Source organism: Columba livia, chromosome 5 (genome assembly GCF_036013475.1).
Source record: "Columba livia isolate bColLiv1 breed racing homer chromosome 5, bColLiv1.pat.W.v2, whole genome shotgun sequence".
In the NCBI taxonomy this organism is placed as follows: domain Eukaryota; kingdom Metazoa; phylum Chordata; class Aves; order Columbiformes; family Columbidae; genus Columba; species Columba livia.
Window position 1 is genome coordinate 19,381,554 of NC_088606.1, and position 24,736 is coordinate 19,406,289.

A 24,736-nucleotide genomic window follows, 5' to 3' on the forward strand; every position below is an offset into this window, starting at 1 on the left:
TTGGACTTTGCTATTGATTTTAAAAACTCACTTTGATAATCTACACAGAAATTGAAACTAAATTTGTCATTAATGTGTGAAGGTATTAACTGCTGAGTAGTGAAAGAACTTTGTCCTAAAGATTTGCCAAGCTTTCATTTAACAAAATTAAGTTGTCACAATTCATACATAAACTGAACAAAAATACTTATTTAAAAAAAAAAAACAACACAGAACTCAAAATTACTCAAGTCACTTTTCATCCAATCTTTAATGTTCTTAGTCTTTCTGTTGAGAATTCCTATAGGAAAAATAGCCTTTAGACTGGGTACCAGATATAGTAAAAGTGGACTGTTGGCTAATATGGTCAATTGTTTCTGTCAAGAAATCTGTGCAAAATATCTTTACAGTTGAAAACAGGCTGCAGAGCTGCAGAGCATAGGAAGATGTCAGACTTATTTTTCTGTATTTTCTTGGAACAATCTTTTTATCCTTCCTGGTATAATAGTTTAACTGGCTTCAGACTCTTTCTGAATATTGAAGATTTCATGGAATGTGTATGTTCAGAGTTCTGTTGGATTCTGGTTTGAGAAAGGCTTTAGAAAAGAATAGTTACTCATACATATTTTGAAGAATGAAGCAAAAGACTCTTAAAACTTTTAACTGTTTTTAATCTTTCATTTCCAAGAAGATTGAAGAAAATATTTTTTCTTTGTACCTCTTGAACTTGCAAGAGAAATACTTAAGTTCTGCAAGCTATATGTAGTTAAAGGTAAATGTATTTTCATTAACTTCAGTGAGATTATTCCTTTTTGCAAACGTCTTCCAAATGCTGCTTGCCTTGTGTGCTATGTATAATTATATATTAAACATTATAAATCAGAAATACTTTGTTATCTGATAATATCTTCTTTATGATAGTGATGTCATAACTGAAGAGATGCATCTATGGAAGCTTTGGCATAAAATGTATCATTCATTTTCTTCTATGTCAAAATCTAACTATTGCTTCTAACTCAAATATGTTATGAATTTGTTATTACTCAAAATTATGACTAACATACTGAGTTACTTTTACTTGATTTGAACTCTTTTAGCGTTTGGTCTCAGTTGGTTTGGATTCGAAAAACACAGTTTGTGTCTGGGACTGGAGAAAAGGAAAATTGTTATCAATGGCTCCTGGTCATACAGACAGAGTAAGTATAACTAAAGAATTGGATTGTCAGTGTAATTTGAGTATGTTAAACCATGTCTGCTCTATGTTAGATCTATGTTTGAACAAAAAACATTTTACATTTTAGAAAATAGATTTTCATAAAGCTTGAATGTATGTTAAGATATAGGAAGATATTTAAGATACATACATTTATTTCTGAAAGAAAATGTGTAGCTTTCGGTTTATTTGTGTATGCTGCTTTGAGACTGTAAGCACGTTGGTGGGATACAAAATTAATGCACTTCCTGGACCCTAATCCCCATATGAGAAAGAAAAATGCAAATAATCTCTTAAATTTTTCTAGTCTGTAAATGAACCTGTATGTTGTTTTATCAAGCGTTGTAATTATTCTAGGAAAAAAACCCAAAATGAACTAATATGAGCTATTCATTGCAATTTTAGTACTGAATGAGGGGATAAAAAAGTCATGCCAATAGTTCCACTTAAAGCGTTTCAGACTGTCTGTTAACTTACTTCAAGTTTTTACTGTTTTAACTGGCCCATGCTGGAAGCACCATCTCTGGTGACTTTATATTTTTTTTTTTTTAAATGCAGATATTTGATATTTCTTGGGATCTGTACCAGCCAAACAAGCTTGTCAGCTGTGGCGTAAAACACATCAAGGTAATGAAATAAATATTAATTCATAAAATATTTAAGCTGCGGTAATTTATGCTCTAGAAAATATATAAAAATAGAATCTAAAAGGAATATATAATTATAATATGAAATGTCCTCTGTAAGAACATTACTACTTCTTAGGAACTGCAGTCGTGGGTCATACCTGACTACACTAGATGTTTTACAATAGATATAGTTTTACAATATATATAGCTCATGTTCTGACAGAAGGAACGCAGAAAGAATGAAACACTTGTAGCATCGTATGTATTGATTGTAATATAATTTAAAGTTTAGGTTGTCTAAAATACGCTGTTTGAAATCCCAAGTAGCATAAGGCAGAGTGCAAGCATTTAAGGTGAGTACCGGTACTCAAGTTTCTGATTCTTTAACAATTAATGAATTGCTGCACTGCAGAGGTGAAATGAGTTGAAAATTTGTTTCTTACAGTTTGAGAGAATATGCGGATATAGTGGAAGGAGAAAGGAGAAAGCTTTTAAAATTATTTTGTTTTCTCTGCTGTTATTCATACCCTTGTTGTTTTGAGCACTGTACCTGTTACAGGATTTGTAATTTGGGCAGTTCATGTCTTTTTCATATTTTGTTTGACCTTAAGTACCAGCTGCCATGCAGAAGCAGCTTATTTTTGAGGTTTAACTCTGTCAGCAGGGTTGTCAATACTTGACTGCCATAAAATATGTTTCTAAAGTCACTGCCTTCTCCCATGTGTTGTCTTCTGTGTTACCACATACCAGCAGCAGATGGCAGCTTGAAAGTTCCATATTACTCTTATGTGTAGGTTCCTATGGTAGGAAAAATATGTTGCTTTCCACACAGTGAACTTTTAGATAAATATGTATTAATGGTTTATTGGGAAAAGTTTTCAGTGTGTTGGCTAGATTGGATACATCTTCAATTTAGTGTAAAGTTTAGCATGTCATTTGCAGGTTTCCATGACCTTGATCAATAATAATCTTTTTTTTGAGCTTCAGGATTTAGAAGGACCTTTATGCCAATAGTGAGCTGATATTTGCCAGCAGTGAGTTAGGGTATTTAAAGTGGCTTTATGATGTCAAAATATATCTATTTAGATAACCAAAAGTGTATTTGCCAACCATTAAAGCTTTACAAAGCTTTTAAAATAATAAAACCATTTAAAAAAATAATTGGCGTTTCCTTTGAGAAAAGATTGACTAAAAATCTGAATCCTAAAAATGTATAGCCTTTTGGATCAGGCAAGAGTTTATGTGTATTTTTCTTAAACCATCCCTTGTTTTTGTTCTTTCAGATATCATTAATTACTTTTATGTTTGTAATTCTATCATATTTTTTCCTTACATGATATTTTTTACAAATTGTAATACTAGTGAACTGACAAAAGGGAATTACTTTCCTTGGATACGGAACTACTTTGCTTAGATATGTTACCTACTTCTGTATTGGAGCTAGGTGTTTGATTTATGCAGTGATTGTGCAGTTACTTCTCAAGTGACAACATAATCTATGACCTGTGTACTTTGGTTAAATAAATACTAGTTAAGATAGACAGTTTTGTCTAGTCAGTATATGGTTATTTCTCAATTACAGTATTGTTGGTACAAAAATCTGTTCATTGTTACTATTTAGATTATCCTGTATTAATTGAAGTATCTGCTCAGAATTTTGCATAGATTATTGGTAACAGAGAGATTTGCTGTGAAATACAGCTTTGTAAACATGTACAGGGAATTTGCTGAGACAATGTAAGAGTAACCTGTCAGCAGTGATGACATTAATGCCTTCACGTTTTGCTCTGGATTACTCCGGCAGTGTGTTGACTTTCCAGTGCACACTTATATTTGGACAGGAGGGCTTGAAGGGAATGTGCAAGTGTTTCTTGTTTGCAGAGATCTCAGAAACTACAGTGTAGCTGGAGGTTTGTTGGCAAGTATTGTGCACTGACAAGCGACTTTGCATGTCTTTAGTGTAGGAGTCATAGTACATGTTGGATGACTTGGGAGGAAATTCGCTCTCATGTGATTGCTGTGATCAAGTGCTAATGGTTTATTAGAAGGTCCTCAAAATGTCCACGTTAGATGACTGCTTTGCATGATCTGTGTTTCTGATGAGAAGTGGCAAGTCTGTAATAAAACTATCTGCTTTCAAACAGAACAAAAGGTAACCTTATCAGAAATCCACATGCTTAGATTACATCTTTAAATTCCTGAAGTAACATAAAGTACAAATGCAGCATTTGCAAAGTAGAAGTCTTACATCAAAGAAAGGTCAAATAATTCTATTATAAGACACTTTTCAAAGATGACTGAAAATACAACTGACTCACAAACTATAATTTGATAGAATTTCAGTTTGATCTAATACTGATACCCTGATACTCCTTCCCAACCAGTCTGCTATGTTCATTATATGGAAAGATGGATAATAACATAAAACGTTTTTACTAACTGGAGAAATAAAGTCAGAAAAAGAATATGAATGATGCTGTCTTCTGGATGTAAGGTATTTCTCTTTCAGATGTACATATTAAATCATAGGATATTAGAGAAATATAATTTTTTCTAAATCCATTTATCTTGCAGTTCTGGAGCTTGTGTGGCAATTCATTGACACCAAAACGTGGTGTTTTTGGCAAAACTGGTGATCTCCAAACTATATTGTGCCTAGCTTGTGCAAGGGATGAAGTGACGTATTCTGGTGCACTGAATGGAGATATATATGTGTGGAAAGGAATTAACCTTGTACGGACAATACAGGGAGCACATGCTGTAAGTATATCTCTTTGAATTAATATAAAATGTTGAATAGATTTCTGGAGAGCTGGAGAGGGCAGTGCAAGATCCACCCGGTCTGTGTTCCTAAACAATTTCAATAATAGAGACTCAGTATGTCTAATTTGAATATACTTTTTTTTTTTTTTTCCTTTCTGTTGCTTAAGGTTGCTGTCATTGTAGAAAGTGAATGCTAGATTGAGAAATACATTTAGGTGTCTATGTGTGTACTGTCTCCCATTATCATTGGTGGGGAACTGAGCAATCAATAGAGCCTGGAATGCGTTTAAGTTTACCCTTAAGTAGACATCTATTACTACATTCAGTTACCCATGTGTGGGTATATATAGTGACATTTTATATACTGGAGTTGAGTATATAGCTACCTCCCCCAAATAATATGGATCTGCTTTATCTGACTTGCTTCTGTCTGGTTAATCCAAAAGCATCTTGGAGCGCTTGGACTCCTGTATTTAGGCAATTGGTGTTGAAACAAAGAAACAGGTCCCTGGAGATGCTGTGGAGTCTCCAGCCACATCTCTGTCCATTTGGAATACTCACAACATGCCTGGACACAGCCCTGAGCAACCTGCTGGTATCTCACCCTGCTTTCATCAGGGCTTTGGACCAGAACGTCTCCAGACTTCTCCCCAAAGTTCAGCTATTCTGTTGTTCCGTGACTGTAGAGTCCATTGATTGTACGAACTGTAATGCAAGCCTAAACACCCAGCTCGTTTGTAGACATATATGTTCATTCATTTCAGCTTGACTCAGTCACTCTTTCTCATCCTATGTTGCTGCCTTTTACGGCATTAATTCAGCTTTTTAGAACAGTATGTAGCTTAGAAAAGTGAAGACATGTAAGTGAAAGTTTATTAAAATTTTTCAGAAGTGCTTGGTAAGATTCTAATTTACTTTTAATCAAGATTTTAAATGCAGCTATGAAGTTATTATATTTTTGCTATGTAAGTTTTCATTGTATTTATGATTATTCTTTCAAAGCATATGGTAAGTCGTATATGGTAATACAATGCAAGTTTTGATTTCTAACTTGTCCAAGTTTCATTTTTAAAACAAAGCAAATAAATTTCTGGTTGTTTTAACCTACAAGGCATGAAACTGGTAAGGTAACTTAAAGAAGCTATTTTATTTGCTGGTTGAAGGTTGATTTTCATTTCGGAAAGCAATGTACTTTCTAGAAAACAATAGATGTTGTTCCCTTATTAACAATTTAAAATAGTGTGAAAATACAACCATATGAGTTCTGAAATCCTAGATGAAAATCAATAACAGTTAATTATTCTTTCTTACAAGAATGTTTGTTTTAACTGGCAGTACTGGACTGGATGGGATGATGTATGTAACTGAAATATTAAAATCAGTCTTTATGATTTGACCAGGTAGAATGGAGGGGACAAAAAATGGTGGTTGATATGTATGTTGGAGAGTTTGCAGTCAGTATCTAGTAAGGAAACTCTTGGTTTACTGGTGATTTAGAAGTGTACTTTCAGGACGGCTGCAGCTTGTTAAATTAACTAATAATTTAAATTTTACATTCTAATAATTTAAAGGATTGAACTGTGTATTCAGAGAGCTACATAGTGACAGTGTATTTGATATGAACAAAAGTAAAGTTGTGAAGCACATAAGTGTGGGAAACATCTTAGACTATATTTTGCATTTGAGCCTCCTGTATGCATCTATAGTAACAGTAAAAATATTCAAGAATGCCCAAATGAGGAACTAAAAAGTATGAGGGCATATTTTAGCCTTCAGTTATTCCCTGATTCTTACTGTGTAACTTCAGATCTAGTTTTAGTGCTTGTATTTAGTGTTCAATAGTGTTCTACTCTATTATATTATACATGTTCATAAGGTGATGTGGACGTTTACTTTTTAATATTGAAGTTAAGTGAAATTTTTAAAATGCTTAGATTGCATATGCAGACCTGGATTCCCAGAGAAAAGGGTGCGCTTTTCTCCTATCCAAAACTGACCAGGAAAACGCTCTCCCATCCTGTCTGGTGCTGCAGGAGACAGCTGATAAACACAGGATGGTGAGATCTGGTTGCTCCGTTACCTTATGTGCTGTGTGAGTTCTTTGTTGGCCACAAGATCAAATTTGAAGTGCTCTGCTCCTTATCTTCAGTAGTGTCAGTGGATGGAGCTCAGGTGACCTTAGAGTAGGTCTCATCTAGCCTTCTATTTTTGGCTCTGTTCTTTAGGCTCAATGGAACTGAAGTACTGCAGTACTGAAAAATAAGTAGAGGCACTAGTCTCTGGCATTGGAATTCATTTTCACAAGATACTAGAGTCACTACAAATCTAAATTAATTTCTGGGGAAAAAAAACCCAACAATAAACACTCTTCTGGAAGTTTACTTTCCAACAAAATGAAAACTTATTTTTCAATAAAATATTACTTCAAAGGATAATGTCGTCAGACTACTATAAACACAAAATGTAGTGGCATGGAATCAGAGTACCTCTGCAGCCATACTAAACTGTTACCATATTTTACAGTTAATTTGTACTTAACTTTAGAAATCATGTCCTCCTCCTTGTCCATTCTTTTAAAAGAAAATGCAAATGTAAATGATAACATTTGTACCATGCATACATTGTTAAAAGCACAGTGTGTGCATAGTAAAGAAATGGTATAAATTTCCATTCAGTGTGCTAGTGCTGGGAATTGTTGTCCCTGCATGCCTGTTTATCCTCCCGCACCATTGCTCCTCAACAGGCTTGAATTAAACTAAAAATTTATTCAAGGAAAACATGTCTCATTATTTGCATACCATGTATTCTTTCCTTGCCACATGAACAGTAGGTATCTGAGATGCAGGAAAAAAAGTTTATAAGCACATTAGTTGTGTGGGGATATAGTCGATCCAGTTGGCAGTGGTTCTCATTAATATAGAAAATGAATTCTTTTCAAAGTTTGATTGTCTTTGTTGCAGTTACCCAGCTGAAAAGACATTTTTTAATTTTAAGAGTAATTAAATGTGAAAAAGATGCTGTCCCAGTATAAGCAACTGAGGAAACAGCAACTTTAACACTAGCAAGCAAAATAAGAATTCACAGCTAAGCCAGATTATCTGTCTTCTGTCACAGCAATACCAAGAACTGTAGACAGAAGGGTAGAAGAGTTTCCAGCAGATTCCTATCTAAATTAGAGTAGAAATGAAGAATTGAAAGCAAATAGGTTGGGATGACTGGAGAATTAGTTGGAAGAGAACTGTAGTAGGAAAAGATGGAAATGGGCAGGGTTTAAGAGTAAAGGCACAGAGTTCATGTGCAGGGAACACTGGATGACAATAGGAAACTCAAATTCTAGTTTTGCTGATCTCTCTTCAATAATAATACTAATAACAGAAGTTTTAAAAGGGAGAAAGAAAACAGAGCAACCTGAAAGCATATGCAAGTTCATTGGCACTGGTAGTACTTCAGGAGGTTATTTGTAAGCAGTGGATCTGATTCTTGAAAGTTAACATATATATGTATATATATATATAAATATATATATATACACCTTCACTAAAATCAATCAGTCTTTTGTTAGATGTCACGTTTGTGCCAGTGCAAAGAACAGATTATAGATTCTTCTAATTTATTTTATCATCTTGCAAATTCTAAATTCAAATTAATCCATGACTATTAAGATATATATATATGTATACATATATATATATATAAGATGTTACTCAATATTAGAACAGTATGCTTATTTAAAAACACTCTATGTTTTAAAGATTCTTGTGTGCTATGCCTTTGTCTTGCATACTAAATGTACATAAGATGCTTTCTCAGCAAATGAATAATTTATTTTGAGATAGTCTTTCAGAGGGACACATTAAAGTTGTGTGGATTCATGTCAGAAACTGAGGTTAAATAACAGGCTTGAGGTTAAATAACAGGCACCCTGTTAAAACTATTGCACGCCTATATCATTTGGCTGAACGCTAATTAAATATAGATGGAAACAATATAATGAACTTAAATGAATGGTTTTAAGCTGGTATCATGTACCAACACATTAAGTCACACAGTAGTTTTCTCCTACTGCTTAGTCTAGTCATGGATTTGAAAGGTAACTGTCCACAGGTAACCACCACAATGAGTGGTGTATAGACAACTGGTTTTAATTTTTTTACCCTAATATGGCTATTTTTAAACAATTTGATGGAAATTTTTAGATAGGAAGATTGAATTTCTCAATTTCTCTACTGTAGACTTAGTGACACCAGCCTTAAATGTTTGCAACCCAGTTCCTTGCTATGCAGTATATATTGGGAGAGGCAATATCTTAGAGTAAGTGCTCAACATATGTGTTGCTTTACATGTTAGCATCTATGTCCTGAATTGTATCTAGGAATAGAAAGGAGGCTTTGGAGTTCTTATTGAACTGGTGTGATGACGCTCTTCTCCATATTACTCAGTAGTAGTCAGTTGCGTCTGAAGTTTCCATATGATGTTTCAACCTTGGGTCTAGTTATAGCTAAATACAGTCATGTATTTTAGGAATTGCATAGTCAGAGTTAGTGTGGTGGGTTTTATGTAAACAAATGCATTGAGGTAAATTAACACTTGATTTTTGTCCATTGGGGGAAACGTAAGTTCAGCAGCAACAGAAAACCTGAGACTGCCTCACTATTGGAACCTTCTTGGATACAAGCAGTGGCAAAATATTCATGCAGTAGAGACCATCTTTTTCAAGTCCTTCTTATACTTCTCTAACTTTCAATTACAATTTCTGGTAGATCTGGGCATTTATTTCTTTGTTTGCTCTCCCTTTTTTTTTTTTTTTTTTTTCAAATTTGAGGCAAAACAGATGTGATTGTGAGGTCCCTTCCAATCCCTAACATTCTGTGATACCAGCTGGTTACACTGGAAAAATACTAAATATCCTACATTCTGAGAAAACTGGTGGTGAATTTGAGATGTTATTTCCAGAATTTTCCTGTTCATTAGAAAGTGCAAGGAAAATTTGTGATAGAAGAATACAGTCGATATGTCGAATTTTGTAACTTTTAAGATGGAAGACTTCGATCTCCACGTTTTATTTTGATTCAGGGGCACAATCTATCTTTGTTGCTTACATTATTCAATTGGATCAAACAAAGTCAATGCAACTGTTTGCCTCTCATTACTGCTAAAAGGCTCTTGGCCATCAAGAACCAAATTACGTTAAAGATATTTTCAGGATGAAGGATTAAGAGAAGCTTGAATACCCTGAAGTTGATTTGCATTAACAATATTGAGAGTTTCTAAAAGGAAGGATTCAGTGGAAAATTATGACTGGCTGGACTACCAGAGTAAAGAATCTGTCTTTTCTCCAGTAAGTGTGGGTGTAACAATTAAATGATGAGTAGCTAAGCTCAGGTTCTTCTGATACTTACAGTTGCCATTAACAAGGGACCTTTTTTCTAGTTTTCATCCAGTTCTCCTAATCCAATGGCACATGGTCTGAAACGAGGATGTCCTATTGCATTTCAAGAGATTGAACAAGCACAACATCTGCCAAATCTCCTTGACAACGAGTATGTCCTTTTCAACATAAGGATATTCTGTGAAATGGAAAACAGATTAGTCCTGGATCCACTTGATCTTCAGAACATTCAGCCAGCTTCCCACATCACCAAATGTCTGTTTCTGTTTTTAATACTGACTAATTAAATCATGGATTTTGGAAGGAGTTAATTAGAGAAAAGAAAATAATTCTATTATCAAGGTTGCATTCCTAAAAGAGCTTTAAGACTTAAACATGCCAGAACTTGGGCAGAATTTGGTGTATGGTACAAAGTGAGCCAAAAATCCTTTAGCCTTTTATTTTCTCAATGATGCTAAAAGGTTAATGCAGTAAAACAGACAGACAGACACACACACAGAAAGAAACACAATTTGGGTTGTGTTTTTAGAAATCTCTAGGCTCTTAAAGAAACATAAAGAGGATTTTCAGGATGTTGGAGATAATGGGAGTTAGCCTTCTAATCTGCTTATGACTTAAAAATTCCACTACAATTCTGTTTAGGCATGTACTACTCCTGAAAATACAGCTTGTCTTAAAAGTCAGTATCCTGAGGATGGAAGTGACATGTCAAAAAATTTGAGTTCTGTCTTTCTAGTCTTTCGGTTTTGATTGTTGTTTGGCATTCTAGTAATAATAAATTGGTTTGTGTGTGTGAAAGCTGGTGGGTTTTTTTTTGGTTGTTTCTCAACTTGAAAAATTACATCCTTGTTACCTGATGCTGGAGAAGTAAACACAGTTCATATTTCATTATGATCAGTCCATTGTGATATTTTCTTTAATTACAATTTAAGAAGAAAAAGCAGTTGGGTAGGAGAGAATTGTCATTAGTACCTGGGAATTTTCACAAGCCACAATACTAGATGTTAGTTTGTTCTATAAGTGTGCAGCTTTATTTTCCCCCAAAAGTCAATCCTTTGCAAATTGCTTTCACTTTAGGGGTTAACATGCTTCATTGCTGTAAAATCCAGACTCCAAATCAAAGAAACTATTGGAACTTTACTTTTGCTTCTTTGCAAAACTGAAATTTCAGAATAATATTATAGAAGATGTACATATGTTATTCATTGTTCTACTTTCTCTTTGGACAGGACTTACAGAGACAGATTCTTTTTTCCATTGTTTTTAATGCTCTCCTGTTTTCTTTTGTCATAGCTGAATATGAAGTGTTTTCAATAAATACAGAACTTTTTTTTTAACTTTCTCATGGGCTCATTAGACAAAGTTGCCCATTTAAGAGAGTTGGTTACTGAAATGCATGAGCTGCTTTCGAAAATAAGATTAGTGAGTTGTGTAGGTACTTTTTAAAAAAAGTGTGTATGCTATTTAGAGAATATATCATGATTACCTCAAATATAGTGGCTATGTGGTTGCAGTATCTATTTTAATAATAGATATATTATCCTTGCCTCTTTGCTATCCTGAAGAAAACTGAAGTGAGTGAAATGTGTTAGGTTTTGTTTTCCTGTATCTGCCTTAAAGAAAGAGCTTATGTTGTGTATTTTTAAATAGTGTAAAGTGATCACTGTTTTCCTTCTATTTTGCTTCTAAACTTAAACTTTAAATCCATCTTCCTTAGCTTAAAATGTAAAAAAAATTCCAGATGTTTTTTGCCTGGTTGCGTAGAAGCTGAGTAATAGCAACAAAGGCCCTGATCCAGGCCTCGAGGAGCTTGATGGAAGTCTTCTTATTGACGTTTGTGAGAGCTGGACCAGGCCCTGAGGCAAGAGGATGGATATGAAACTAATCTCCTTTTAGGGATAAAAAACAGCATCACTACGATCATCATCATCATCATCATCAGGATGAATGCAGTATTGCAACAATTATCTTACTGTTCATCGCTGAATGTGAATTCTGCTCATTTTGAGTTTACTTCCATTTCTGAATCTTCCATATTTAAAGGTTGTATTAGTTGCATATGTTTGTGCTATTTTCAACAGCACAACAGGTAGGAAGGCAGGAGGACAATCAATACCATCACGGACAAGAGTTTCACTTCCCATACTGGCATCTCGGAACTTTGTGTATTGTTAAAAATAACTTTCTTCTCTCTTTAGGCAGGAATTTTCAGCATGAACGCATGTGAAGAGGGGTTTGCCACTGGTGGCAGGGATGGCTGTGTTCGCTTGTGGGACTTAAATTTCAAACCAATTACTGTGATTGATCTCAGGGAAACAGACCAGGGATATAAAGGTAAAAATAAGTTTGTTATGTTTGATATACCAATAACGTAGGAAATTTACCAGTGTTTGGAACAAGAAAAGACTTTGAAAAACCAAAATGTTTGTTTCATGTATGTTACTGTGAACCATTATCTAGATAAGAAATTTGATCGTGTCCCCTAGTTTGAAGGTAACGTAGTCTTTCAAAGTTATAGTGAAACATACTATGAAGTTGTAGACACTGAGATTTTTTTTCTTTTAAATCAATAAAATGCACATCTTTTTGATAGTGCAGCAGTTTTTAACAAGGAACAGTAATTCTGCAAGAGAACTTGGACGAAACAGTGAAATCTACAATGTAAAACAGCAGAGTACAGGAATTGCATTTGCTAGTTTTCCACATTTTCATCAGAACTATTTGGAAATAATATACAGTTTGGTAGTACGCAGAACCCTGCTTACATATACCTCTGAATTCAATTACAGTCCAATTCATGCTAAAATTTTACATCTAGCAATCTATAGCATGTTTTGTCAGTGTTCTAGAGGTTGTTGCTTTAGTGATTCAGAAAAAGATGACATAGACTAAAACACTGACGTTACTTACAATATTGCTTTTGTTGCAATTTATATTTCTTTGCCCTAAGTAACTTTGTTATTTTCTAATATCTTGCCAAGATCATCTGATGGCAGTCAGGTATTCAGGGTCAATAAATAAGTAATTATGAGTTTAATCTTTGAATTCTGCAACTGACTTGGTGTTCCCACTGAGATTGCGAAATACTGCAACAATATGGCATACGTTGCATTTTAAATGTCCTGGGGTACAGTGAGTCTGTGACTTCAGTCTCAGATCAAGAGTCAGGTAGGTGCATATTTATACTTCTCTTGCTTCACAGGAAGATCATTTTTTTTCTATGCAACACATTTTAAAATCCACTCCTTACCTGAATTTTTGATAATTATTTTGGTTTCTGTCATGTCTAACAGACATTTGAAATTATTAAAACGAACAGAATTCATTATTTCTAAATATAATAATTACTGTTATTCTGTTAAAAGTCTTAATTAATGTTTCACAGTAATGTATTTATAATAAAACTTGTCCCTCTGAATTAGAAAGATTGATCTAGCTTATAATACATCTAATACCTTAATACATTTTTCAATAAAAAATATTTTTGTATTCAACCAAACTTTCTGTCTTTCAGTACTTTATTAACCAATCTAGTGTTCTTACAATCTACTTACCAAACATATTTGGAGTGTCTCCTAAATGAATTTGTACATTATCAAATGCATTTTGAAATGAAACTTTTCTGCTGTTGTGTCTCGTGTTCAGAACGCAACTAATATTGGTGCATCTCTCGTACCTACTATCCATAATTTGTATTTCTTTTTTCGAAAAAATTTACTTGTCAGTGCCTTCCCTGTCCTCCTTATAGTGTTGTATTTAACTGTATCCCCTTGAAGTCTGTAACAGAAATAGACTTTTTTTTTCATTTTAGCAACAAGAACAAATACCTAGTGTAGCAGTGACCATTGTTGTAAAATTGTGGAACACTTGTTATGATATTTTCAGTTTCCTCGTGATTTTTTTTTTTTTTCCTAGCATACAAGTGTGTCTGGCTTCAATGTGACTGGTGGTAAACACAGGCACCTTTGCACTGTTAAAATATCCTGTAATTTGAAGAGCATAGTTGATACCAATAACATGATATTTGCCAAGGAAATTACTCCAAAGAGAAAATGGTGATTTGTCATTGCTCTAAAGATCAGTCCTGATTTGGGAAAGATATAATAGGGGCAGGTGGAAGAGAAAGGGAGACATGTTGGCACATAAATTTTGTCACAAGAAATTTTGACTTGTAGATTTACTCAGCTGCTGTTTCTCAGCTCTGTTGCATGTAGTTGAAAGCTGCCTTTCCTTCCCCATTTCATTATTTCAAACTTCTTCTCCACTCAGATTGTCTCCATTGCTTTTGATGGAACAGACTTGTGCATGAACTCTTTTTTGGTTCTTCTTGATCAGTTATGTAAACTCCATCCTCATCTTTTTGACTTGTCAAATGCCCATGACAGAGCTAATAGCTTTTTAAAAATCCTATCTTTAATAAGTGCAGTTTTCTGAATATTTTCTATTGTCTTTTGCTTCAGTGATTTATTTTTTCTTACTGTATCCTTTTGAGAAATACCTTTATGACCTGTCCTTGTGCCAGTTTTATTAATTGTATTTTCTGTTGCTCCTATGCCTTACCTCTTGGTAATTTTATCTGGGAACATGAACTCAAGTTCTGTGTCCCTGTGAATGGCTCACAGAGCAATTAGTTGACTCTAAATATATCTCCAAATAGTCAAATTGTTTTTCAAAATATGTCACTCCACCACAACAAGTTCCAAATTACTAAAACAGATGTCTTAGTCATCCTGCATCAAAGATTCTGGTTGTTTCTTTCTTTATATTTTTGTCACTGTAGATATAGCCATTCAGTGTTTAGTTTATAGGGCTGAATGGTAAAGGTGATTATATTCACCAGGGAAGCACAATAGGAACAAATCTGTAAAGCAAAGCTGTTGGTGCAGGGGGTTAGAGCAGCACAACGTGAGTGCGCGTGGAGGGGTGTTGGAGAGGCGTTCGCTCTGGTCTGGTTCAGTGGGCTGAGCATTGTGTTGCAGTTGGATGCACTGAGCGCACTCCTGGACCACATCTTCCAGTTCTGTTTCAGATGGAGGGAGGCTGATTTGTGCATTTGAAGCTATCTTGGAAGTTTTTTGAAGCTAGCTTGGAAGCTATTTGTGCATTTGTGCTATCTTGGAAGGCAAAGCATGGTGAGCTTTGCTTGGAAAGCTTGCTTTTTCAGAATTGAAACACTGGTGCAGATGCACCAGGCTGCCCTGCTAACCCACTCTTTCACCGTTTCTCAGTGTTTTGTTTTGTTTTTTTTCCAGTGTAAATTTAATAACATAAAGCTCTTCTCTTTACATAGTTCAAATAAACTCATACCATTAAAATATTCCTTTCTCTCATCTGATAGATATAATTTTGTCTCGCATTGTTTTTTCAAAGGTCAGTCTTGAGCTACTCTTCACAAAAGTCAGTGTTTAGGCAAAGTGAATGAAGTTAAGCATTGCTACGATCTGGTTATCTACATCTTCAATTGGCAAAATTGAGTTGCACTATCAGGATATAATAAATACAACCTGTTTTAAAAGGTGCATTTTCCTAAAATAGAGCACCTAAGGCTGAGCTCTCAGTGTACAACTGTCCTAACTTTGATTTTATGGTTCCCAACCTTATCCAGAAACAAGTGTAGCCTGAGAGTGCTTAACACCACTGTAAGCCTGGGAACTAATTCAGTTGTTAGAAATGCATGTTAAATTCCATCATAAACCCTTTTCAGCTCTTTAGATGTTGTTTCAATTTGATTTATTTTCTGTTTAGTGAAAAAAATAGTTCCAGATACTATTAAGATGTTACAAAGATTTGCTTTAGGGGAGCATCTCAGAAACAAGCTGGGGAGAATGAGGCTCTCTGTCTTACATGTAATGAATGTTCCACTGATGCTTCTGTCACTTATATAATTTAGGTTCGTCTAGCTAGTACTGAGGTTCATGGTTTGATCTGAAACTGTAATTTATATTGTCTGCTACCTTTGTTGTAATTTAAAAATATTAAATGCATAATTTCAGATGCAAATGTCAGTTTGTCAGGAATCTTGCAGTACAAGAATTGGCTACATGTCCTTTATTAAAACAAGGCCCCCATTTTATTTTAGGATGTCTATAATACTAAGCTTGAAAAGTTGATGTTCAAAGGGCAGTGTTTGTTATACAGAATAGATAAAAAGAGTAAATTGAGGAATGAGAGGAGGTAAATGGATATTTCCTGACATTTTCTTGCTTTTGTGTTTTGTCATGTGCTACATTACCTTTGTTTCCTAAATTCTCAGGATGTATCTCTCAGTGACAATCTTTTCCACAGGTCTGTCTGTAAGAAGTGTTTGCTGGAGAGGAGACCATATACTTGTCGGGACACAAGATAGTGAAATTTTTGAAATTGTGGTACATGAGCGTAATAAGCCTTTCCTGATAATGCAGGGGCATTGTGAAGGAGAGCTATGGGCTCTGGCTGTCCATCCTACAAAACCGCTCGCAATGACTGGAAGCGATGATCGATCCGTCAGGTTAAATCTTGCTTGTTTGCTTAACTGTGTACGGTTTTATACAAACAGCTCATTTTGTAGATAATCTAATGATAATATGTATGTTTTAAAGGTATTGAGTTGTGGCATTGAAGTACTTCTGAACCAGTTAAGTTATGAATTAAATTACAGCTCTCCAATAATAAAATATAGTGCAAATGTATATTTCACAAAAAAGAAATTTACAAAATACGAACAAATTTCATTTTAACCTAACATTAAGCACTGATACACAAGTTCCGTGTGTTTCCTTTTCAGGCATTATATTAAGTATTCACAGTATACAATTTAAAAAATTGTAATAAAAACTTGTAATTTTTACTCTTAACATAGTCACTTTTTCATATGCTAAGAATTAACTTTTAGTTTGGCAGTTTCATCAAACAATGCGTGCATAGTAAATAGAATCTGTATTCTGTGAAAATGCAGTAAAATTATTCCCTCTTACCAGTTCTTTTTTTTTTTGACAAAAATACCTTTTCTCGTCTTTCATAGGAGTTAAATGTCTTGGTATTTTTGTTAAATATCTTAAGTGTAACATGGTTGAGCAGAACAGTAGTTGAATTATAAATATTAAAATTCTGCTCTAGAATTCCAGATATATCTTCTAAGTGATAGATACTGTAATGTATCTTGTAGTAAAAACTTACATTTTATAATATTATCTCATTATGTGTAAGGAGTTATGAATAATGACTTCCTAATATGAAAGAATATGTTTACAAAGTTTCTTCTTGGCTAAAATGGGTAAGAAAATTGTGGAATTTTCACAGAGTGGTCTGAAAGTATGTATTGCCATATGTTGTCGTTCTTTTTATATTCAGAAAGTCAAACAAAATTGATCTACCCCTGCATTTTCTCATTAGATATTTTCTCACTATTTTAAATATAAGAATATTCTTTACTGTGTGCAAAACTCTTCTGTTTTAGATTTTCCTTGTGTAAAATTATTTTAAAACATGACACTACCATGTCCATTGTTCTGTGGAAATGGCAGACTTCGTGCTATCTATGACACAGCTCCAAAGCACTCTTTACATTTGTAATTGTTACTTGATTTTAGAATTTGGAGTTTAATAGACCATGCTCTGATTGCCCGCTGTAATATGGAGGAACCCATTCGCTGTGCCGCAGTTAGTACTGATGGGATCCATCTCGCTCTCGGAATGAAGGATGGCTCTTTCACTGTGCTTCGAGTCAGGTATGTTACCAAAATTAAGGATATGTTACTAACTATTTCAAGCATGTTATCTAATTGCTTTTATAAATCATATGTATGTTGACACTGTAGTGACCATACATGAGGAGGTCACTTCCATTTCTGTTTTAAGTTACTGATCTTGAGGTTACTCAGGTTTTCCAAATCCGTATGCTATGATGGAAGAGACTTTCCGTAACAACACATTTGAGAAAGTATATTAGTCTATTTGCAAACAAAGGCAGTGTTCTAGGAAGTGTTTGACTTTAGATTTTAGATCTGGTAATCTGCCTGATTAATCGTTTTTGTGAACCCAGCTTGAACAGTTGCTTTTGTTCCCTGTGCCTTAGCACATTGCAGCACTTTCTTAGGTCACTAGTCCCTTCTCTTTTGTTTTTTTTTTTTGGCCATGCAGCTCTCCCCAGTCCTAAAATAGCGGTGTTGGATTTGCACATAAAGTTCACTTCATCATCTCACAATTTTATCCATTTTTTAAACGTGGGAACATGTCAGTATGATAAGGCTCTTCTGTACTTATGATGTGCTTTCTTTCATACTACAGAGATATGACTGAGGTTGTTCATATCAAAGACAGGAAAGAAGCTATTCATGAACTGAAATATTCACCAGATGGGAATTTCCTAGCCGTTGGTTCTAATGACAGCTCTGTGGATATATATGGTGTTGTTCAGCGATACAAGAAAGTTGGGGAATGTATCGGATCTTTAAGTTTCATCACCCATATGGATTGGTCTTCAGACAGTAAATACTTACAGACCAATGATGGCAATGGGAAGAGACTTTTTTACAGGATGCCAAGTAAGATTCTGAATTGCCTTTATGATATTCGTTACTTAATACAGAAAGAATGTGTAGTAGTTTTGGAAAATAGCCAAATATAGATCCTGGTTCAAGACATTGGGTTATAGGAATTTTTTTTCTAAGTTTGTATAAATATTTGCTATATTTGAATAAGTGCAGCATTTTCTTGCAAAGTTACTTCAATGTTTTACCCTTAGATATTGACTCTTCTTTATAATCATCTTTTCGTGGTAGAGATGCTGGCTTATATTTATTTTATTTCTTAAAACTAAATATTTGCTCCCACTTTTTTAGAAAAAGAGGAATATTGCATTCCAGTTCAATTTTGCAATAGCTTAATAGCTTTGTACTTACTGTGCTTGGATATTAAGTGGATTATCATTTGCTTGTGCTGCATGTTTTCTAAAATGTGTGGAAAAATCAATGTATTGCTTGTCAGAGGAGTCTCAGTTTTGAGAACTATGTTTGCAACAGAACTGAGGAATTCAACATAGAAGAGCTTTTACAGTGATAAATTTGTAATAGATAAGAGGCAATCAGAATGCATATGAATTTGGAAGTATAATGGGATTACGTAACTGTAAACAAAATAAAAGTACCTGATACAGGGATGCCAGAATGTTAGTGATTACTCACTGAAAACAAAAGAAATGTTGAAGCAGTGATACAGAAATGATTCAATCATGCAGCCTTCTGGGCAGTCTACTGATAACACCAGTTCAAATGTGCCTTTTTTATGGCAGGGGAGTATTAAAGAAAACTAGTGCATTACATAATATTAAAATATACTTTTCAGATTCAAAGTTTGTGACAACCCTGGTATTGTAAGTATTTTCAAGACAACACTGCGCTGAAAACTAGACTGAACTGTTGCATAATCTTGAAGCAGTTTCCATCAAGATAATTCCTTCTACAGCGGACATATACATATAGTGCATTTGTTTTAAAGCTTCTAATTTAAGTAGTCCTGATTATAGTATGTCAAGGGCAGCGCTTGTCACAATGTTTGACTTGTTTCTGCTGTGTGTACACATTCTTTACATGACAGCATTCCATATTTTTCCCACTTATTGTATTTATGGTATTATCATCACCACTTAGTATATTGTCCCTTCATTTGTTATGCAATATTTATTGTTTGCATTGTACTTGGGGCTTTTTGTGATTCTCTTTGCTGAAGCATCTGATTCATTCTATGTACAAGTTTGATTTTGTGCATTGAATGAGACTGAAGAACTATAAGAAAATAATTTAATTAGACTGTAACAAATACGTACACACAGGAGGAGCAATGTGAGGTTAGTTAGGCAGCTTTCAGCCTGGAGTTTCTTGGTATATTAGAATGTGAGATTGCGAAAGCTTGTTTATTAAAGAAGTTTAGCAGAGTCAGTGAAGTTAGAGGACTCTCCTAAATATTTTAAAAGAATGATCAGAAGCATATAACACTTGAAATTCTACTATAAATTAGTAAGGAACTTACAGTTGCCTAATACAAGATCTGTAGGACTTAGTCATGGATAAAACCATTATTAGTAGTCATCGTTTACATGGATTAGTGATTGAAAGAGATTACAAGGTAAACCTTCTCAAAGGGTGCAGTTACTTTGTCAGAGCTGAAGGATCTTCAAACAGCCTACTTGAGCATTTGAGTTCTTTTCCAGTTTTTGGAAGGGTATATAGCAGTTAAACTTTGCCTATAGTGTGATGTTTTTTAAGTCTTCGTTTGTGATTGATTTTCAGTTTTGCTTTATCTTTTCTCTGTGGCTGTTCTTTACTCTGTTTATTCCAGTGCACCTGAATTCTCCCTTGCCCTGTCCCTCTGTTGAAAACTGACCTTCTTACAGTTCTGGAGGCTGCTCACCCCTACATCTCATCCCCTCCCACTGCTCAGAATCCTGTAACAATAAGAAAAGAGGGAAAAAAAACCCCTAGCCCAGTTACCTTCGTTGTTGTTACCACTGAAGAGTGAGAGGTGAATTGTTGGCAGCGTCCTGCTCAGGTTCTGCAGCTGCGTTCTCTCTGACTCACAACTTTTACATTTGTTTGCATTCTTCTTTGGCTGCTCCCGCGCTGCTTCTGGCCGTTCCTGAAGACACAGTATTTATTAAATGGACCTTTGCTCTGATTCAGTGCTTAAGCTCTTATATGAAACTTTGTGGGACTGGAACAATCTTATTATAGATAAAACTGATGTGAAATAATGTATCAAGGATCTAAGTGTAAAATTGGTATTTTCAGTAACTTACAGGGGCTGGGTCTAAATGAGTTCTTCATTTTTTGCTCTAAATAATCCAGGTTTCTAGAATAGTTAAGCAAGAGAATTTTTCCAAACTTTATCTTAGAATGACTACATGGGGGTCTTTTATAAACATTTAAAAATTAACACAGCCTCGGGCAGATATCAAGAAATAATAAAAACTGTAAAGTACCAAAACCGTGATTTTTGGTTCAGTAGTCTTGAGAAGCCTTGCTACTGATGCTGTTGGTCATAATGGAAGATATCAAATCAGGACAGTTTTAGTATCTCTATTGTTAATTCTGTCTCAGTTGGATTTGATTTCTGGAGAATTTAAAAAAATTAAACATTCTTTAAAATTGCACAAATGAATATTGTAAAATAGCTTTTTATTTTTGTTCTTAGGTGGAAAAGAAGTAACAAACAAGGAAGAATTAAAAGGCATTCAGTGGGCATCATGGACCTGTGTTTCTGGTGTTGAAGTGAATGGAATCTGGCCCAAATATTCAGATATAAATGACATAAATTCCGTGGATGCAAATTTTATTGGGCAGGTTATGGTTACAGCTGATGATTATGGAATAGTAAAGCTCTTTCGATACCCATGTCTAAGAAAAGGTAGTACCTCTAAGTTCCATTATAAACTTATATTTTTGAATTTTGGTTATTAAAGAAAAAGGTTTTAGAGAACTGGGTGTTTGAAAATTATACAAATGGCCAATATGTATTCTTAAAACTTTAGTTTGAGATCAGAGATGGGAAGCCACAATAGGCTGGTATATTGACAACTGCAATAAGTAACAGTATTTTATTTGCATTTTGAATAGAATAGCCAAAAGTTTTACATATATTTTATTTTTTAAAATATTTTTTTTTTCATATAATTTCATGAGGTGATGGAATATCTACCCTTTTCTGAGATACGTATCTTTAAGTATTTCACAGTATTCTTTAAGTAATTTTCTTCTAAAGGAGATTTGGACCAGGAGCTAGAAAAAATAACTTTATTAAATGATTAGAGACTATAACTAAATGAACAGTAAATTGGTCCTGTAGTTGGAGTATGCTACTGTATGTTACTTGAAGATTAAAGACTTTTCCAACACATTTTTCCTCAAAATTTTACTAGCAACAAGTACAAATCTCATGTGAAATTTTCAAAACTGAAGCATAAAGCAAGGTATATAATTTTCAAGTTCACTGTTGAGGACTGAGTGAAGAGGGGAACATCTTTTTAGGTGAGAAAGACTTCATTTTGTCAGAGCTCTTTGAAGAACTCCTTTCTAGACACCATTCAAGGTTAACTGTAACAAACTGTCAACGGCAGAGATCTCTGTCTTCAAGCTGGTAACATGGTGATCAGAGAAAGCTGTGAAATGTGCCCTGGCTTTTAAGAAGAGTCCTCTTAACCTAAAACTTTGTCGGGGGACTAGGTCAAAAATCTTATGTTTTGAAAGGGGAAACAAAAACTTGCACTGTTGCGTCACTGCAGTTTGCAGCGTTGCATGTTTAATGCTGGCTACAACTGCATGATCTTTGTGATGGGACTTAGGATGTCTCTGAGCAATCATGTTCTTAAAGATTTTTTTGACTGACATTTGTCCATAGTTTTCTCAGTTGTTTTTGTAAAAGGTGATATTAATCCCCACGACACTTCAAACTCTCCAGTTTTATTTTTAAAGTGACAAGCCTGTTATTGCTACCTGAGGTAATCCAAAGATATGTTATTGAAAAGTTTTCTGTCCATTTGAAGAAGACTGAATTTATTCCCTTTTTATTGCCTATTTTATACTAGAATCTGTATAATGGAGTGCTGTTAGGAACTTCTTTTTAGTAACTGATCCAGTGATTGTGTTGTAATTATGTAGTAGTCAGTAAAACATGGAACTCGTAGTTATAGTACTGCTACTAATGGTGTGTCTGTGAATTGCTTGAAGTGCTTAGCACTCAAATTACACAAACAGTGGGAACCAGTGCTATAAGAACACATGTGGCGGTGTTTTCACTGAGCTAAATATACATCACTTAACATTTAAATAAGTGCATCTTCTCCATGCAGAAATAATTGGCAAAATCTCGGCTTGTAAAAAGTAAAATTAATACAATAAAATTTTACAACATCTTCTTTTAGTACACCTCACACAGCACTGTCATATGTCTTTCTTTATGTTTGATTTGCTAAAGATATATCCTGGAATCCAAATTTAAAAATATGTCTTAAAGACAGATTAAAATTTGAGAATGCTGCAAAAGTTGCTGCTTTTAATGAAAATGTCACTACTAGTTAGAGTATCTTAATTAAACTGTTACTTTCTCTCTGGTTTCTAAGGTGCCTTTGGAACATTTATTCCACATATATTGAAAGTTACTTTTATTCTTGTTCTAGGAGCAAAGTTTAAAAAATATCTGGGTCATTCTGCTCACGTGACAAATGTCAGATGGTCACATGATCACCAGTGGGTTGTTTCCATTGGGGGAGCTGATCATTCTGTCTTTCAGTGGAAGTTTGTCCCTGATCGGAAGCTGAAGGATTCTCTTCATATAGCACCCCAAGGTAAGTAAATTTGAAAAAAAAACAAAGGGTAGGAGAAGGGGAGGCTGGAAGAGAAGTAAAATTCTTTTGTCCAGGTATAGAAATAAAAATTCAGAATTGTCAATTGTAGTTCTTTAAACTTTGCAGCTGCCTGAAGTACCTGATAACATTGCCTAATACTTGTCTATACCCTGTATGCTTAGTTTAGCAAGTTTGTGGAAAAAAATTCACCACCGCATTCCTTGTGCCAAGGGAAAATTTGAAAGTTTGGATCGTAGATATGAATTAATGAATTCTGTGCATATCATCCTTTACTAAATTGACCACTACTGGATGCCCAGACATCACTGGAAAAAAAAATACGTACTTGTTTGATTAAGATTTTGAAGTATTGAGGCAATAATTTAAGCTTTTTTTGTGTGTGTTTTGTGTTTGTGGTGTTGTTGTTGCTTTTTAAAGCAGACTATAGGTGTTTAATATTTGGAAAAAAAGTAGATCATGTTTCCACCGGTGACTAATACAGCAATTGTTCTCGTGACTGAGTTTCCCAAAATGAAACAATTAACTGAGTACCTCATTTGGAAATTCGTAAAGGAATTTAGAGAGTCCTTTGGGGAAATAAGTAGATAGAGTTACAATGAAATGGACTGTTTCAGCCTCTATTTGCTAAGATCAGGTGAAGATGTGTCAGTGTGGACTGAGCTAATGGAGAAATGCTGATTCATTGCTGGCCTTTGTGTCAAATGCAGAAAGAAGCAATAGGTTCTCGTTATCTTCTTGATGGAGCCTCCAAAAAGCCTTTAACTGGTTTGATCCTTCATTATATGAATTCATTTTCAACTAATTATTTCCTATGACCCAAATTTCTCATTATCTACTGCTTCCCAAGATAAAATTTCCGTATATTAAGTGTAGTTTAGGTTCCTTGTTCCTGGATACATAACCTTAGTTTTGGCTGTCTAACAGTGTGTGCAACATCCTTTCTTTTTTTTTTGTCAGATTCTTGATAATTATCCTGTTACTGGCTTTTCTAACTCTTTGATCTGCCACGTTTGTCAGTAACAATGTTGTTTTTCTATAGATCACTGATAAAAATGTTAAATACTATAACTCCAAGGATGGCTCTTTATTGCATGTTTCTAGAAACATTTCTTACTGAGGGGTGATTCTGTCTTTGCAATTACATTTTGAGATCTTTCAAAATCCATTTGTGTTCTAGCTTGATTTTGTGTCTGGTTTCTTAATCAAAAAATGTGCAACATTCAGTCATAGGTTGCAGAGAGATCCAAATATGCTACCATTTATCAGCCGGGACATTCTTTTCAGTTTCTGTTGGAATTAAACTCTGTGCTACAACATTGTCTGGCTTTCCTGAGATGTAAAACATAAACATTAAATGATCTACCTTACATCAATGGCTTCTCATTGAAACCCTCTACTTCTCTTGTTAGTTTTCTGCAAGTCTTAGT

The 24,736-nt window shown here is 34.4% G+C and overlaps 1 protein-coding gene across 8 annotated transcripts in view; it reads left to right on the top strand.

The window, feature by feature from the left end:
• The window catches only part of EML5 (EMAP like 5), a 115,965-nt gene that overhangs the window by 26,150 nt on the left and 65,079 nt on the right, over positions 1-24,736 (top strand). For all 8 annotated transcript variants that reach the window (XR_010472827.1, XR_010472828.1, XR_010472829.1 and 5 more), the window contains exons 3-11: positions 1,077-1,175; positions 1,751-1,819; positions 4,396-4,581; positions 12,172-12,307; positions 16,259-16,460; positions 17,542-17,679; positions 18,239-18,495; positions 21,140-21,352; positions 23,121-23,288. Coding sequence is in view for 5 of the 8 variants with exons in the window: in XM_065063719.1 (XP_064919791.1) it covers positions 1,077-1,175; positions 1,751-1,819; positions 4,396-4,581; positions 12,172-12,307; positions 16,259-16,460; positions 17,542-17,679; positions 18,239-18,495; positions 21,140-21,352; positions 23,121-23,288 (1,468 nt within the window). In the remaining 3 variants the exon portion in view is untranslated. The remainder of the gene's footprint in view (positions 1-1,076; positions 1,176-1,750; positions 1,820-4,395; positions 4,582-12,171; positions 12,308-16,258; positions 16,461-17,541; positions 17,680-18,238; positions 18,496-21,139; positions 21,353-23,120; positions 23,289-24,736) is intronic.